Here is a 15,966-nt window from a genome sequence, read left to right as displayed (position 1 = left end):
ATGATATGGAAGCAGTAGTAACCCAAATGCTAGGGTTTTTTTCTATCCACCCCATAGAGCATGTCTATTGACCATACATCAGGTTTAACAAATATATAGGTAAATAGAAATGAACTTTAGTTTTGTATTTCATAACTGGTAAATATATAAAGATACGGGAGTAACGTCACTTAAAAAGCGTGAGGACCCCCAGAGGGCAAGTAATAGAAGAGGTTGATGACAGTGGACGAAGTGAAAAAAATATGTAGATCGTAGCGTTTGGCGCCCCGTTCTCTCCGCCTGAATAAATGTGTTCTGTGTCTCTAACTACCCCGCTGGGGATAAAGTGTGAAGTTAAGTTAAGTTAAATATATGACGAGTATAAAAACATTTTTTAATTTGTGGTAATTTTACTCCAGTATTAATATTATATTTCTACTTAGATTATTTTATATTTAACATCAAGTTAAAAAGTAACTTATGATCAAAAATGCTGCTGATCCCCCGATCCTTGTGCTCATGGAACACATTTACACATCGTTTGTGCTGAGCTTTCACGTTCACACTAATAATACCTAACGCCAAAGCAACATTAAAAGTTAAACTCGTAATCTGTGGCGACTGAGGTATGCCAACAGCCTGTTGGCAAGCAAAACTGACACTTGGTAAATGACAAATGTCATTTCTGTATTTTCAGTGGCAGAAGTCAGTCGGAAAAGTAAATTATTTAATTTAGTTAAACAATCTTTTAAATTAATGGACATTTTACGATTAAGAAGTCACCTATAAACACATATATAAAGGTAATATTTTTTAATGTAAATTTTAAGACTTGAAATCTTTATAATATTTTATAACAAGATTATATTCATTGGAGATTACGTTTATTTTCACTTTCTTTTTTCTACATAATTTTCTCATTTTTAACGAACGTACTAAAAGTCTAGACCTAAAATTCTTACAACTACTAGCTAAAAATACTGAAGTACAATTCCCTACTATAATTAATTAAATATACTTAATTCAGATAAAAATACAAGTCAAAATAATTTATCATGTCTTCATTATTTTGTGATGATTGATAGGGATGATGATGATTTGGGATGAGATAAGATGCAACTAAATTTAAATGTTAACGCAGTGTTCGTATTGATACAATAGAATAAGATGTTGTTGTTGATTATAATAGAATAATATTTTCATATTCTGTTGAAGATGCTTGTCCGGTGTTTTACGCGGTCAATATGGAATTCTGTAAAAAGTCATAAAAGACTCTTTGCATCTAATCCATCAAAACCGGAACCTGAAATTAAAGATAACATCGAACCTGTGCAGGTATGATTATACTAATTAAATATCTTATAATTTATTCTATCAAATTAATTTTCATTGTAACAAAATAATATTAATATAAAATATTGAAGTTTTTTTAAATATATATGTACTATATTTAAGAAAGAGGGAAACAAGTTCAGAATTTTTAAGGAAATGAATCCAGAATATTTACAATAAAACATACTGCAAATTGCACTTCACCATGATTGTCTATAATATATATTTAACTTATTCTAGTCTGAAGCCTTAGATAAGGACATATGCTTGCTAGTTGATGAAAAGGACAATTTTATTGGAACCGCGACTAAACAGGAATGTCACAAAGTTGGTCAGGATGGAAGTGTACTGCTACATAGGGCATTTAGTGTTTTTCTTTTTAATAAAAGAGGAGATATGCTTATGCAGAGGAGGTCAAGTCAAAAAGTAAATAAATTAATTTTTAATATTTGTTTAACTTCATGCTGTATATAGAATTGTGAAAAAAATCTTTTCCTGAGTAGAAATAGAACCCACAACTGTTATATTTACAGTCAAACACTGCCCAACTGTTAATAGTGTTAAAATTTTGAAACATTTTAGAAACATAAAGGACAAACACATTTATGAGATTGTGACATTTTATTTAATGTGACAATTTGATATTGTCGTATAGTGGATAGCGGGCAGACAACAAATGCAGTGATGAATTCAATCCCCACTTTGAGGCATGATTATTGATTTATTTAATTTCCCCTGCTCATCTGAGTGTTACCACTATGTTTACCTAGACATAGTGGAGTTAAAACTCAACACATAATTTGTAAAAATTGGTCAGACTGCAGGCTACAAGATGTCTTAACATTATGTTTCTTTTATAATTGAATATGCCCATCTCCATTCCCCACTTTCTGGCAAATTCTGGAGCCATTTGGCGGAAAGTGGGAATGTGTAATGAAACTCAATGCTGCGCTCTGTCTTGACACCAGAGTGAAAAAATGATTATATTTTAAATAAATATTTCATTTCCTCGAGTGGTGATTGAACCCACAACCAGTCACATTTACAGTCACACACTTGTGCCCCTGCGCCACAACTGACCTACAAAAGAATACTTCTAGTTAATCTCACAATTTTTATACATTTTAAATTTATTATAAGATTATTGTACAAAAAATTTAAAAAAAAAAAATTTAAAAATTAATTTTCTAACAGGTAACATATCCAGATTACTACACGAACGCTTGTTGCAGTCATCCATTATTTATAGATAATAAACCTGAAGAGGTAATTACAGCCGCAAGACGCAGGTTGAATCACGAGCTGGGTATACCGTTTGACCAGGTATGTAATATATGTCTTTAGCGTCCTCTTAGTGTTAAGACACTCTGTTTCCATTGCATTACATACTTCCATTCTCCACTTTCCACCGAATTCTAAAGGTGTTACGTGTTGAATGGCGGAATGCTGCTTTGCCTGATCACCAGCTTATCACGCTGGATCCGTCTGTCAGAACGAATATATCAGCTTCACGCTGTATCCCGCGTATAACACGGTAGGCAGAGGGAATGTAATGCCAAGACACTCTGCTCCCCACTTTCCGCGGAATTTTTCGTAACATTGCATGTTGAATGGGGATCGAACCCACAACCGTTGCGTTACAATCACTTTTTTGTGCCCGTGGCCCACGACGGCGACAACGAAAGAATGAAAATAGTAAAAATTTCTATCCCTTTATTATTTGTACAAATTTCACTCTAAAGCGTATGACTGTAAACACGGATGTGGGGTCGATTCTTGCTTGAGGATATTAAATATTTTCATTTCCCTCACTTAATCAACAACATTTCGAAATCAGAATGTGTCTTAACTCCCAACTTCTTTATAACTAAAATGAAATTAAAGTATGTATTTCAATATAAAAACGTCGATTTTTTTAAGGCGTTAATGAACACGTATAATAAACTTTCTGTTTCTTTTTACTTGAAATGTTTACGTATACGTATTACGTAGGTATACAAAAGAACATTTATAACCGCTTAGACGCTTAGCAGCCTTGACTTTTTTTTAAATATTTTTTTATAATAAACACTATTTTCTTATTTCATTTCTTAAAATTCTGTTTATAAATGAGATATGTATTTATTCACTACACACATAAACATAAATAAAGAAAATGCAAAAAGCATATGACATTTATTTATTTCAATAATTAGGTTTTTTTTTATTTGTTAAAAAAATAATAGTTTTAAAATACAACATTTGTATACTGTAGGTTTTTTCAAGCTTCTATCTGTACCCCTCATATAGCAGGGTACGCAGGGGAACCTGGGACCATAGTGTTAAGACTTTTATTCCTCATTAGGACTTTTCCATTCTCCACTTTCCGCTATACTATACCTACTTACTATATTAATTTGTGTTTAAAACGTCAGATACAACATTTTTATCTTTCTTTTATACTTCTTTAATTAGCCTTCCATTCTGTTTATTACCGGCTATTTGACGGAATGAGCTAAGTAATAATAGGTATTATGTAATCATTTTATCGACCAAAGATCGATTGTTTATCGTGTTTAATTGAACACTGCCTCACTACCCCATTATGGCATCTTACTAGCTTGAAACTATATCCCGCTTATAGCAGAGTAGGCAGAGGAAACCTAGTATTAGGCCACTCCATTTTCCACATTCCGTCCAATATTCGAGACTTGTTTAAAGACCAAGAGATACCATGGGGGTCAGTCGTGGCGTTTTCGTTTGCGTTTCTTCGCTCCGGTATCAAGGCAAAGCGCGATGAGTGAGTGAGTTCAGCCACTCAACACGCAACGCCTCCAGAATTCAGTCATTCAGTGGGGAACGGAAGTGTCTCAGTGAGAAAGGATTGTGTGAAAACTAAGTTCCATCGGAAGGAAACAGTACGTTCCCTCTGCCGACCCTGCTAAGAGCGGGATACAGCGTGAAGCAAAAAAAAGGAACTAGTGCGTGTTGAGTGGAAATGAAAATAATGCCCCAAGTGGGCATATTACCCACAACCACCACTTACAGTCAACAGTCAATGCTGTATCGTTTCGATTGCCGACAGTCAATCATAATAAATAAAAATAGCATCTTACGATATGTAAATAAAATTTATTTATTATATATATATATATTTTTAGCTGGACCCGGAGCTGTTTACGTTTCTTACTCGGGTGCACTACCACGACCCTGGAGACGGAATTTATGGCGAACATGAAATCGATCACATCCTATTCTTCCAAGCCGACGTCAAAATCAAACCCAACTCTGACGAAATATCCGAATACTGCTTCGTACCAAAGAATGAATTTAATTCGTAAGTGTTTTTTTTATATTAATTCGTGCCTTGGCCACCTCGAAGTGGCTACAAGTGGCTGTAGATGAATGCTAGATTTGATATTAGTATTTTAGTCTTACTTTTAATTATTTTCTAATTTCTTCCCGAATGAACAAAGCGCAAACGTTCAGAAAACCTAACTTCAGGAAGGCCACAACTCCTAGACCATACTGTAAACACTCCAAGCGTTTAGTTTATCAGGCTACGATAAAAAGAAAATCGCATTCGCAGTATTTAAAATATCATTTTCGTATATTAAGCGAGTGAATTTCTCATTTAATATTCACCTTGGTGTTATAAACGTGACTAAAAACTTAAGAATATGAAAAACGTGAAGAAAAACTATTAAATAATAAGTATTTACTACTATAGAAGGTTTATGTATACACTATAGAATTTATAAGTCATGAGTGATTACTTATTTTATAACATATTTAAATGTATATTAAAAAGATATTATGTTGCTCCTGTAATAAAAGTCTGTGAAAATACTTTTTAAATTAAGTAAAGGTATAAAAATTTACCTCCAAGAATAACGGATTTTAATAGTAAAGAGTAAAATTACTTCGTTTATTGTTTTCTTATTATTATTTTAGTGCTTAATTTTTTTATTTAGTTTTAACTTTTACTTTTTATTCATTTATTAATTTCAAAGTCGATTTTATGTTTTTCTTATTTTTTCTATTTTATTTTCTATTAGTTTAGGGTTGAATGTTTTTTCTCGGGAAGATGACTTTAAGAACAGATTTTATATAGCATAGAGCGCTAGACGAATTAATTGATACCTTGTATAGGTAACATTACGATGGTTATTACAACAACTCATAATTTTTTATATAAAACAAAAATTTCGAATTCCTCAAAATACCTTAAACAAATCATCTTTGTATTTTTCAAAAATATTATTATTCTTAAAAAAGCACTGAATCAATTACCATTTTTATATGGCACCACCGTACAAAAAGGAAAATAATCATGAAAATAACTAAGAGTTTTAAAGTGAAGTACGAAAACCGTGACCTGACTGAATATAAAATCAGCTTCACACTGTATCTCGCACATAGCAGGGTAGTACTCTCCGTTCCCCACTTTACACTGAATTCTGAACGCATTGCATACACTATGTGTCCCTGCGCCACGACTGGCCTCAACTAAATATGAATAACAAAAAAACTTAAAACTAAACTTAAACTTAAAAACTTTCTTATCTAGGTTCATCCCAACGTTGGAAGGCCCGTTAACACCTTGGTTTAATATGATCCGCCGACATCGGCTCAAACTGTGGTGGGACAACCTCCATCGATTGGACGAGCTGGCAGAACCACATAAAATACAAAAGTTTCTCAACGAAAAATAAATTTACATAGATATGCCTCTTAAATGGTTGCCGTCGTAATTTTTTTTTTATATATATATAAATAAAATTATAAATAAATAATCTATTATATTATAATTTCACTAAAAATCTTATTTGGCTATCATCATTTATTAGTTCATAAGTATCGGTTTTTAATATTATGGTAAACTAAGAATAATTTGTTAATATAAGAAAATATTTTATTCATTAATGTTATAAAACAGGTGCTTGAAATATAGATTTGTACCAAACTTTTATTGTTTTATTTCATAAATCACTAGAATAAAAGATAATCTTTTATTAATTTATTAATTTGTTTAGCTGTCCTTTACACTTATAAGAAGACATATATTAAAAAATTTAAATAGATTAAATATCAGATATAGATATTTAATATTTTTTTTTTTTTTTTAATTTTTCGGGGCAAATATTTTGTCAGTATAATTTCTGGGGTGGGCACGGACCACCCGGCACCCCTCCCCGTTCCAACTTGGCATGGCCAATGCGATTAATCTGAGGTACGATCATTACTAATTTTTTTTACTCATAAATAGGCTTAAGTAATTCATCCGAACTATTCGACGCCGACGACGTCGCGGTCGTGTCAACACGCTTGTATCTGGCGGTGGCCCACTGCGACGTTCTTGTAGGGAACTTTCTCTTGAACCACTTTTTTTTGGGAACATCTAATTTAGTGTCCGTTACGGAACGCAAAAGGTAAGCTTCACATGTGATCTGGTTGCCAACATGCAGGCCGTTCTTGTATGCCGTGTGGATGTATCGTACTGCTATGATTTGTGAAATCTAGAGAAATTATATGTTAGGATTTTTAAAATATACTTGTATAAATAAAATAAAAGTTTTCGACTCACTTAATTTTCTTGGATTATTAAATTAAATAAAAAACCAAACCAAAAAAAAAAGGATTTACCCACCGAGGGTTCCGTGTCAATTTCAAGATTGTAGGTCAACGGGAAATGCAACTTATAAAAGTTGATAAACTTAAGTGTACTTTCGTATGCCCACATTTTGTATGAAATAAACAATCATCCTTTTTATTTGTATTGCACGTCCGTTCCTTCTTGCAAAATTATATAAATGTACGCGAAGATTTTCATACAAAATGCACCAAAAACGATGCATAATTAAATGTACAAGACATTTTGATTGCATTGACTTAGAACATTGATTTTTTGGCCACAAATGACGGGACAAAATGATAACAAAGTTGAGATTGAGGTACGGAACCCTAAAAACACAATATCGACAGACTTATGAGTAAATCATATGTAGGTTTTCAAACGTATACAGTTGTTCTATACCACTAGAACATTTCAAAGACACAATTATGCTTTTACAGTTTAATATTTATTTAACTATAAAGTAAAATTAGTAAGAATCGAACCATTGCTGCAATAATAAGAGTCATAACAGAGTTGAAACGCCATGACACCGACATCATTTCGGATATAAGTTTTTCTTCGCATCCATCTTCCCATATAGTCAATTGTTTCTGAAATTTTACTTTAATTATTTTATACCCATTCGATAACTTGCAATTTATTTCAATTGCGAATAATAAGTGTCTAATTTTCGATATAATTTATTATTTGTAGAAGGCCAGGAGATGATGTCGTAGGGGCACAAGCAAGCGTATGACTGTAACCACAACAGGTTGTGTATTCGATTCCCACACGAGAAAAAGGAAGTATTTACCATTTCCTCGCTCTGATACAGAGGCAAAGCACGGCGTTGAGTCCCGCCGAAATGCTCAACACGTAATGCCTCCAGAATTCGCCGGAAAGTGGGCAACGCAGTGTCTTAACATTATATTCCCTCTGCCTACCCTGCTACTAATGGGATACAGCTTGAAGCTGAAAAAAAAAACTTTTTTGTCTCTAGAAATTACAATAGGTAGGTACCAACAGCTACCTACGATAATATTAACACAGCCACTTTGTCGCTTCTTCAACGTATAGGTAAGTAGTATTGACACAAGCCAAGCATATCTTCTATATATATATATCTATATATATAAAATCGAAAGGTCACTCACTCATCACGAAATCTCAGAAACTACATAGGAATCTCAAATTTTGCATAGAAGTTATTTATAGGACTAGGGTGCTCGCTAAGACGGGAATTTGCAATATTCGACTTCTGAGGGGTTGTTTTTGGGGTCGAAAGTTTATATGTACGTCACTTATAGGACGTAGGTACTCATAGAGACAGAAATTAATAATTACGGGCGGACCGCTAGTCTTCAAATAAAACTAACATATTATTTAAATATGAATGCTTTTTTAAGTCATTATAATAACAAATATTAATACCATTGGAGACAAATGATGCTTACGGAAGGATCATATTTGTATATCGTACCAATCTTTGTGACCCCGTGGTGAATGCAAGGCCACATCGCATTCATCGAACAACAGCTGTACGGCACGTTATCCGCTATGAACTTGCGCACTGAGCTATTGAAATGGTAATATTTAATGAAAAGTGAACATATTCCACCTTCAACACTCGAGGAAATGAAATATTTAATATGTTTATTTTCTTAGCTCTAGTGTCGAGATAAAGCTCGCGGTTAAGTTCCGCCACCCACACGCAATAACTCGAAAAATTTAGCGGAAGATGGAGAATGGAGTGTCTTAACAATAGGTTCCCTCTGCCTACCCTGCTATATGCGGGACACAGCAAGAAGCTGATTTTACAATATTACCTAAACAACGATTTATGAATATGATAGGTACACGTACATCATAAATATCAATTGATATAAAAAAATATTTAATTGTAATAAGTCATTGATTCTTACAGGCCAGATTCTGTGCTTTGCTCTGGTGCATACCATGGTATATAAAACCATTCCTGATAATTAACTCTCCCGCAACAGTGAAAGCGGGTTTGTAGCCGATCTATTGCAATTTTAGATGGCAAATGAGTTGCGTATCTCAACATAGCTTTCGTTATTCCACCTTTTATTTTTGCTGAAAATTTCAAATTACCTAATTATAGTAGCTTACAGGAGCTTTTTCTTCAGGCAGAATGAATTCCTACATACCCACCTCTTATTATAGTAGACTGAAGAGCTGAATAAAATACAATCGCGAGGAATATAATTATTATAATGATTAGCGCCCAAATGTAATAAAAGAGACCGTTTGTTACATTATACTCCCTTTTGGACAAACCGGCTTTAAAGAGCTGATACAGTCCATATAGCTGGAATAATTCATGTCATCATCACTCAGGCAATCCTTGAATAAAGGTTTTTAATTGAAGGTTGCTGATTCATCTTGAAGTTTATATTATATTTTAATATAGGGCGCACTCCCGTGATGTTAGAATCTCTACAAATAAAGACCCAACGAAACATATTATTATGTAATAGTTAGTAGTTATAGAGAGATATATCTACAATCTTCAAAGAAATGGAATTCGAATTAATAACCACCATCAATAGGTGTTTTATGTTAGTATATCATTTTTAATATAAAAAGTGTAAACCTCTATAACAACAGCAACAACGGAACCGCAAGCTATAATAACTGGAATTGCATTACCATCGGGCCAGCAAACTAGGTCTAATAATGTTCCCTCATCACTCCGTATATTTTCCGATGTATTTATGAGCCAAATCAAATAAAATATAACGATAGGCATGCAAGCCATTAGGACCATTCGTATGTTGTTAAATGACACCCAAGTTAAATGCATAGCTTAACACGACGATGCTTTACGTTTCTAATATATAATAATTTAAGACCATTTCCACGGTAAACAAATATCCCATAGACGTTTTTCAAGGTAATATTAAAATAATAAATTTTAATATGTCAGACGCTTATTAATTAACCAGTTCAAGTCATCAAACTCAAAATATCATAATCTGTCTTTCCATTAATTTTAATAATATTTGCTTTTTTATCTTTAAAAATATCAAAAGATGTAAAATAACAAATTGTTTCACTGTGCCATGATATAGAATTCTCAAGTATTCAAGAGATTTTAATTTTATAAATAATGCACCACAATTTTTTTATAAAAGCCTGAGGATGAGAAACCTCAGTGTTTTCCATGCGCGGCAACCCTACATTTATGTCATAATTGACATGTTTGAAAATGATAACAAAAAGTGATAATATTTTTCATAACAACAAAAGTTTAATTTATAAATTTAAAATATTATATTTAAAGTATTCTCATTTTTATTAACAAAATTTTCTACAATATTCTTAGTTTTTTGTATTATTATGAAGAAAGAGGATTCTTTAAAACTATGGGTGCTGAAGTTATGCCTAAAAATCTTATATCCCAAGTTTAATACTGACACTTTTTTAGTTTTTCTGGCTATTAAAAGCAGATATAGCATCAACAGGAGCTTATATGGAAACAAAATGAATAACTTTATTATGAAAACTCTTCCAAAAAATCTTATTCTATCTATTTTGAAGGATCATATAGACGAGGAAAACTTCTCGGTCTTATCACAAAAATGTATTATTATACCTAAAGAACACTTTATTCAATTGACTATAGAAAACTTTTTTTATAAAGACAATGATATTTTATGGGTAACTATGAGAGTGGCTAAAGACTGCAAAAATAAATTTAAGAACATGACTAATAAAAGTAGCACGAGCTTGAAATATAATCTAAATATAGTGACATCGCAAATCCATAAAAAGTTTTGGGGTGATAACAAATTGCAAATTGATTATGAAAGAATAGTGCCCATTGTTGGATCTAAGTTAGTAACCGGAAATGTAGCTTATACAAATGAAAGTGAATACTTGAATACTATTCTAACCTTTGGACTTGAAAATAAAACAGATTTTAGCATATCATTTCATCCTATTATATCCTTTGATTTTTCACCGAAAATAGCAGCAATCGCTGAGGTCAATCTTATTGTTAATGAATATGATTTGGAAAATGATTTTTTAAAAGAAATATTGAATAATCATTTTGAGGTACCCAAAGCTGTTTCTTCCGATGATATCATAAGTATCGATCTCAACCCACAAATTTTATCTAAATATAGTTGTAAATACTTAGATTTGATTGAATCTAGTGGAAAAATGCATTTTAAATGTAAAAAAATACAAGCACAAGAAGGAATAATTGAAAAACATCATAATATAATTCCTATATATTATATTGTGAAAGGAATAACTCAATTAACACTTGGGGAAAATACACATGATATAAAACCAAAGAATGAATACTTTGAATTGGCTGGTTCTAGACATCACTCCATTATACATCTATGTCCGGAAGGCCTCCGAGAAAAATTTAACATTTTACAAGAAACTGTCAATTTATTTTTAAATGGGGAAATAGGTACTTAAAAAAATACAGTTTGTATTTATGTATATTTTTTCAAGTACAATTAATGTAAATCAAATCAAATATGCATTATAGAGAAATAATATTAATGTTTAATTACAGAAGAACTATCTGCAACTTTAGCAACTCCAATAATACCAATGCTTCTTTTAACCGGTACTCTAGGCTCTGGTCGCCATCTTCTTGTAAAAACCTTAGCTAAATATAATGGTAAGAATAAATTATAATTTATTTTTAATTATTAAGTTAGATATTTTATAAGTACTGAGATTGAAGCTTGTAACTTGTTATTTATATTCAGCTTTGTCATTATCATTCATTTATTTTATTATCAAGATTATTTATAACTGTTTTTCCTCTCTTTACAAGTATTTACTTGTATTTTAGGGTAATGTAGCTGTCTCCTACAGATACAATTATTCTATGTAAATATATACCCTTGACACTTAAAAGTATTTTTTTATTGTAATACATTCTAGGTCTGAATTGTTTACACATAGACTGCAACACCATACAAAATTCAACAGCAAAACAGACTGAGAGTAAAATTAATGCTATGATACAAAAAGCTAAAGCAGCGGCTCCTACAATTGTTTTAATGGATAACTTTGAGGTAAGTTATATGACAATTTGTCTGCAACTTGTCTTTTATATAATAGTGAGGAAGTGAAAATAATTTATTTTCCCAAATCGGAAATCGAACCAACAAGTATTTATTGTGTTTCATGTCAGCAAAATCTATTTATCTATCTATAAAAGTCTTGTATTCCTCAATGAGAGCTGCTAAAACAAAATTTTACGTTTTTAATCAGAAAATGCAGTCTTAGGCTACAAATCCTTTAAAATGTAAAAAATCTATATGATTTTACAACTACACTTTACAGGTGTTCGCTGTAGACGCTGAAAACAATGAAGACTACAGAATAATGGAGTATTTTACTAACATTATAACTGATTTATACGAACATTATACAAAACACCACATAATATTTGTAGCTATTACAGAGAAAAGTGATTTAAAACCAAATATGATGAGAATATTCCTTGAAACAATTCATATACCAAAACTAAGTTTACAACAAAGGTATCAAATGTTAAAATGGTATGCAAGTGTAATAAATTTGAATATGACAGATGGTCTTATTAATAGAGAAAAATTAAGCCAAAAATTTATATTAGATACAGAGGAGCAATATGTAGATAGTTATGTAAATGATGCATTATATAGAGTGGCATCTAAAACAGAAACATTTGTTCACGGGGATTTGGATACTTTGATGCATTTTGCTATGAGAGAATCATATTTGAAACAGACTGAATGTTCTTCCTATATATCTCAGGACCCTAACTTGAGTTACGTTCAAGAAGAGGATTTTAATAAAGCTTTAGGTATGTTTTTTCATAATTTATCTTAGTTTATTTGTCTTACCAGAAACAGAATGAAAATAATTAATTTCTCTGGATAGGGTCGACCCTACTGCGGTTACTGTTAGACACTGTTCCACTGCACCACGATGGTATCCTCTTTTTTAATTATAATTTTCATACTATAAAAGTGATGTAACATTGTTTTCATTTTAAATTAATAAAGTAAAAGATCCTCCAAAAAAGTCACAAATACAAAGACGAATACACTAATATTAATATAATTATTATATATTTTTAAATGTGTCAATTTATTGCATTTTATTACAGACTCGATACGAAACTTGCAAAGTCAACATTTAGATACACCAAAAATTCCAAAAGTGTATTGGGAAGTTATAGGGGGCTTAGAAAAATTGAAGAAAGAATTATTGAAAACGATTGAATTTCCTATTAAATTTCCCCACTTGTTCAAAAACTCTTCATTGAAAAGATCTGGTAAGAATTATTTTAACCTAAATGCGGCGGCCACTTTTGTCAACTTTGATGCAATAACTGCTGAACGTATTTAGATGAACTTTTACTGTAATATAGCTTATAAAACAGAATATCACATAAGCGTGCAGTGACATTTCGGTTGCTATTAAAAATAATGTTATATTTCCAGGCATTCTGTTATATGGACCGCCAGGATGTGGGAAAACTCTTGTAGCGAAAGCAGTGAGCACTGAACTAAATGTTAGTTTCATGAGTGTCAAAGGACCTGAACTACTTAATATGTATATAGGACAGTCTGAAGAAAATGTAAGAAAAGGTAGGTATAGAAGTGTATTTAATGTCAGGGATGTTATAGAAATAACAATGCGAATAATCTTATAATATACTTAATAATATATGAGGCGAAAAATAATGATATTTTTACAGTGTTCTCCGCCGCCCGCGCGTCCTCCCCTTGTATAGTGTTCCTGGACGAGCTCGACGCGCTGGCCCCGCGGCGTGGGGCGGCTGGCGACTCGGGCGGGGCCAGCGACCGCGTCGTCAGCCAACTGCTCGCTGAACTTGATGGGGTTGCCAGTGCTGATGGTAAGTAAAAGTTAAAAAGCTAAATATCATTTGTTATTTAGCTTTTTTGGGGTTTAACGCTGAATTTCATATAGCGAGGTAAGCCAAGGGTACATACTTTTAACATACACACGTCTTTACGCACAATATTTCATTCCCCCGAATGGGATATTTGTGTTCCTACGTCACGATGGATATCTTTTTAGGATTGCATTACATTTTTATCCTGTTTACATAGTAATTTGTAAATTTGAAAGAAAATCATACTTTTTTAATTAGTTTTATTTTATTGTATATTTTTATAAATTTATAGATGTTGATTCTTCAAGTTTCGTGTTCATAATGGGTGCTACAAATAGACCAGACTTGTTAGAACAGTCACTCCTTCGTCCCGGGCGCCTCGATAAACTTATATACGTAGGACCTTATACGGGATTGCGAGAAAAAACTTCAGTTCTTCAGGCTTTATGTAGAAGGTAAGTACAGTATGTTAGACGAATCGTGGCCGTGTTCTTATTATTTTTGCATAACTAGAATATTAATTTCTGTCAAAATCTACAAACTGAAGTGGCAATGGGCAGGCCATATTGTCAGAAGGGCCGACAACCGATGGGGAAAAAAGGTCCTCGAATAGCGACCACGCCTCGGCAAAAGGAGTACGCTCTCCAATTAGGTGGATCGACGAATTAAGAAGACAGCGAGAATCCGCTGGATTCAAAGGGCGCAGCATGCTATTTCAGATTTTATTTTAAAGTAATATTTCATTTTACATTCATCTTTAATAAACAAAAAACTTTCTCATTAAAATAATTCCAGTTACAAACTCCGTGAAGAAGTCAACTTAGAGGAAGTATCAGCCGCGCTCCCCGACAAGTGCACGGGGGCCGACCTCCTCCACATAGTGAGCACGGCGCGCGCCGCCGCTGTCCGAGGACTGGTGGGGAAACTAAATGACGGTAACAAAATTAGATAAATACATTATTAATAAATAAATATACTATTAATTTATTTTAATATTTAACTATTTATATATTAATTTCAGGGCTTATAAAAGAAAGTGATTTATCAACTGATGCAGTTATAATAGGTGTATCAGAACTTTGGCAAGGAGTGGAGTCATTCCGACCATCAGTCACCGACGAAGAATTGTCATATTATGAATCTTTACAGTCACAATTATAGTTTATTTAAATTTCATTTAAACATAAATTTTATAAATATACAATGTAATACATATGATTTTTTTTTATTCAAACCCTATTTTATAATACTTATGTATTATAAAGATTTTTCGACTCGAAAATATTCTTAAAAACATTATGTACTGGTACTGGTATAATGCGAGGTATTATATTATCTGTTACAATATTCCCATGAAGTTAGGGAGAGGTATTTGTGCTTCCAAAAACTTTTTTATTTTTTAAATAATTACATTATTTAATGATAAATAATGATAAAATATTTATTTTATTACAAATAATGAATATTTTCATTGGTATCCTTAATATAAATGAAAATATTTGTACTTGTACAATTTTAAAATATTTAGGGTAAATTGAGACGCGAATGAGGGGTATAATATTTGATTTAATTTAATTTGAATATTCTTTATTCAAATAAACTTATAATAAGCACTTTTGAATCGTCGAATGAACATATGAACAAAAAGCTACCACCGGTTCGGAAGGCAGTTCTGCTGAGAAGAGCCGGCAAGAAACTCAACAGTTGCTCTTTTCAAAATCAATGGTACAATCTATTACATTAGTTGGCAGCTATCCTGCATTACATTACATTGGCAGCTATCCTGCATTACTGCATTACATTACATTACATAAACAAGTAATATAGGTTAATAGAGGTCATAGCTCTTTAGAGCCACCCGGCACCCGACCCTCACCGCCTCAACTAATACGGTTGATATTGTTTGTATGGATTTCTATGGGTATACGCTCATTACATCAACTCCGGATCGCCTCGCTCGCAAGTTGCCCACGGGCGGGCGGCGAGTGGACCACTCGATGACAACCCGCAACTCGCATGCTTGCCGCACGTTGATCGTGCGTTGCCGACGAGTGAACCGCGCGCTGCCTGCGAGTGATTCACTCGAGGGCGATGCGTTGGCGATGCACCGCTCCCCATCCTCTCTTCATTCCCAGGCTGGGAACGAGGACTTTTT

The 15,966-nt window shown here is 32.7% G+C and overlaps 3 protein-coding genes across 3 annotated transcripts; 2 read left to right on the top strand and 1 right to left on the bottom strand.

The window, feature by feature from the left end:
- The first annotated feature begins 623 nt into the window (after window positions 1-623).
- Window positions 624-6,256, top strand: Idi (Isopentenyl-diphosphate delta isomerase). The gene is made up of 6 exons (XM_085189330.1): window positions 624-782; window positions 1,195-1,314; window positions 1,552-1,737; window positions 2,506-2,634; window positions 4,452-4,627; window positions 5,861-6,256. The coding sequence occupies exons 2-6, from the start codon at window positions 1,195-1,197 to the stop codon at window positions 6,003-6,005; spliced, it is 756 nt and encodes a 251-aa protein (XP_085045456.1). The 5' UTR covers window positions 624-782; the 3' UTR covers window positions 6,006-6,256.
- Window positions 6,257-6,300: 44 nt separating this feature from the next.
- On the bottom strand, window positions 6,301-9,907 carry LOC146536907 (peripherin-2-like). Its single transcript, XM_085189329.1, has 6 exons — window positions 9,522-9,907; window positions 9,080-9,236; window positions 8,830-9,001; window positions 8,362-8,482; window positions 7,411-7,518; window positions 6,301-6,809 (listed from the first exon to the last, which is right to left on the bottom strand). The coding sequence occupies exons 1-6, from the start codon at window positions 9,729-9,731 to the stop codon at window positions 6,546-6,548; spliced, it is 1,032 nt and encodes a 343-aa protein (XP_085045455.1). The 5' UTR covers window positions 9,732-9,907; the 3' UTR covers window positions 6,301-6,545.
- Window positions 9,908-10,109: 202 nt separating this feature from the next.
- On the top strand, window positions 10,110-15,026 carry Pex6 (peroxisomal biogenesis factor 6). Its single transcript, XM_085189328.1, has 10 exons — window positions 10,110-11,357; window positions 11,466-11,573; window positions 11,843-11,976; window positions 12,248-12,752; window positions 13,059-13,226; window positions 13,396-13,542; window positions 13,653-13,811; window positions 14,104-14,266; window positions 14,607-14,746; window positions 14,833-15,026. Exons 1-10 carry the CDS (start codon window positions 10,268-10,270, stop codon window positions 14,970-14,972), a joined length of 2,754 nt encoding a protein of 917 aa, XP_085045454.1. The 5' UTR covers window positions 10,110-10,267; the 3' UTR covers window positions 14,973-15,026.
- The last annotated feature ends 940 nt before the right edge of the window (window positions 15,027-15,966 follow it).

The sequence above is a fragment of the Heliconius melpomene genome, chromosome 8, assembly GCF_056956725.1.
Source record: "Heliconius melpomene rosina isolate 202511_hmr_F chromosome 8, ASM5695672v1, whole genome shotgun sequence".
NCBI lineage: Eukaryota > Metazoa > Arthropoda > Insecta > Lepidoptera > Nymphalidae > Heliconius > Heliconius melpomene.
This window is presented reverse-complemented; position numbering and strand designations above follow the sequence as displayed.

Bases quoted from the DNA above. Each gene is read 5' to 3' on its own strand.
- Idi (XM_085189330.1), top strand. From the start codon at position 1,195: ATGCTTGTCCGGTGTTTTACGCGGTCAATATGGAATTCTGTAAAAAGT. The intron at 1,315-1,551 runs GTATGATTATAC...AACTTATTCTAG, and splicing joins ATAACATCGAACCTGTGCAG to TCTGAAGCCTTAGATAAGGA. The intron at 2,635-4,451 runs GTATGTAATATA...ATATATTTTTAG, and splicing joins TGGGTATACCGTTTGACCAG to CTGGACCCGGAGCTGTTTAC.
- Pex6 (XM_085189328.1), top strand. From the start codon at position 10,268: ATGAAGAAAGAGGATTCTTTAAAACTATGGGTGCTGAAGTTATGCCTA. The intron at 13,227-13,395 runs GTAAGAATTATT...TTATATTTCCAG, and splicing joins CTCTTCATTGAAAAGATCTG to GCATTCTGTTATATGGACCG. The intron at 14,747-14,832 runs GTAACAAAATTA...TATTAATTTCAG, and splicing joins GGTGGGGAAACTAAATGACG to GGCTTATAAAAGAAAGTGAT.
- LOC146536907 (XM_085189329.1), bottom strand. From the start codon at position 9,731: ATGCATTTAACTTGGGTGTCATTTAACAACATACGAATGGTCCTAATG. The intron at 9,237-9,521 runs GTTTACACTTTT...GAATTATTCCAG, and splicing joins TTGTTGCTGTTGTTATAGAG to CTATATGGACTGTATCAGCT. The intron at 7,519-8,361 runs GTAAGCATCATT...GTAAAATTTCAG, and splicing joins TATACAAATATGATCCTTCC to AAACAATTGACTATATGGGA.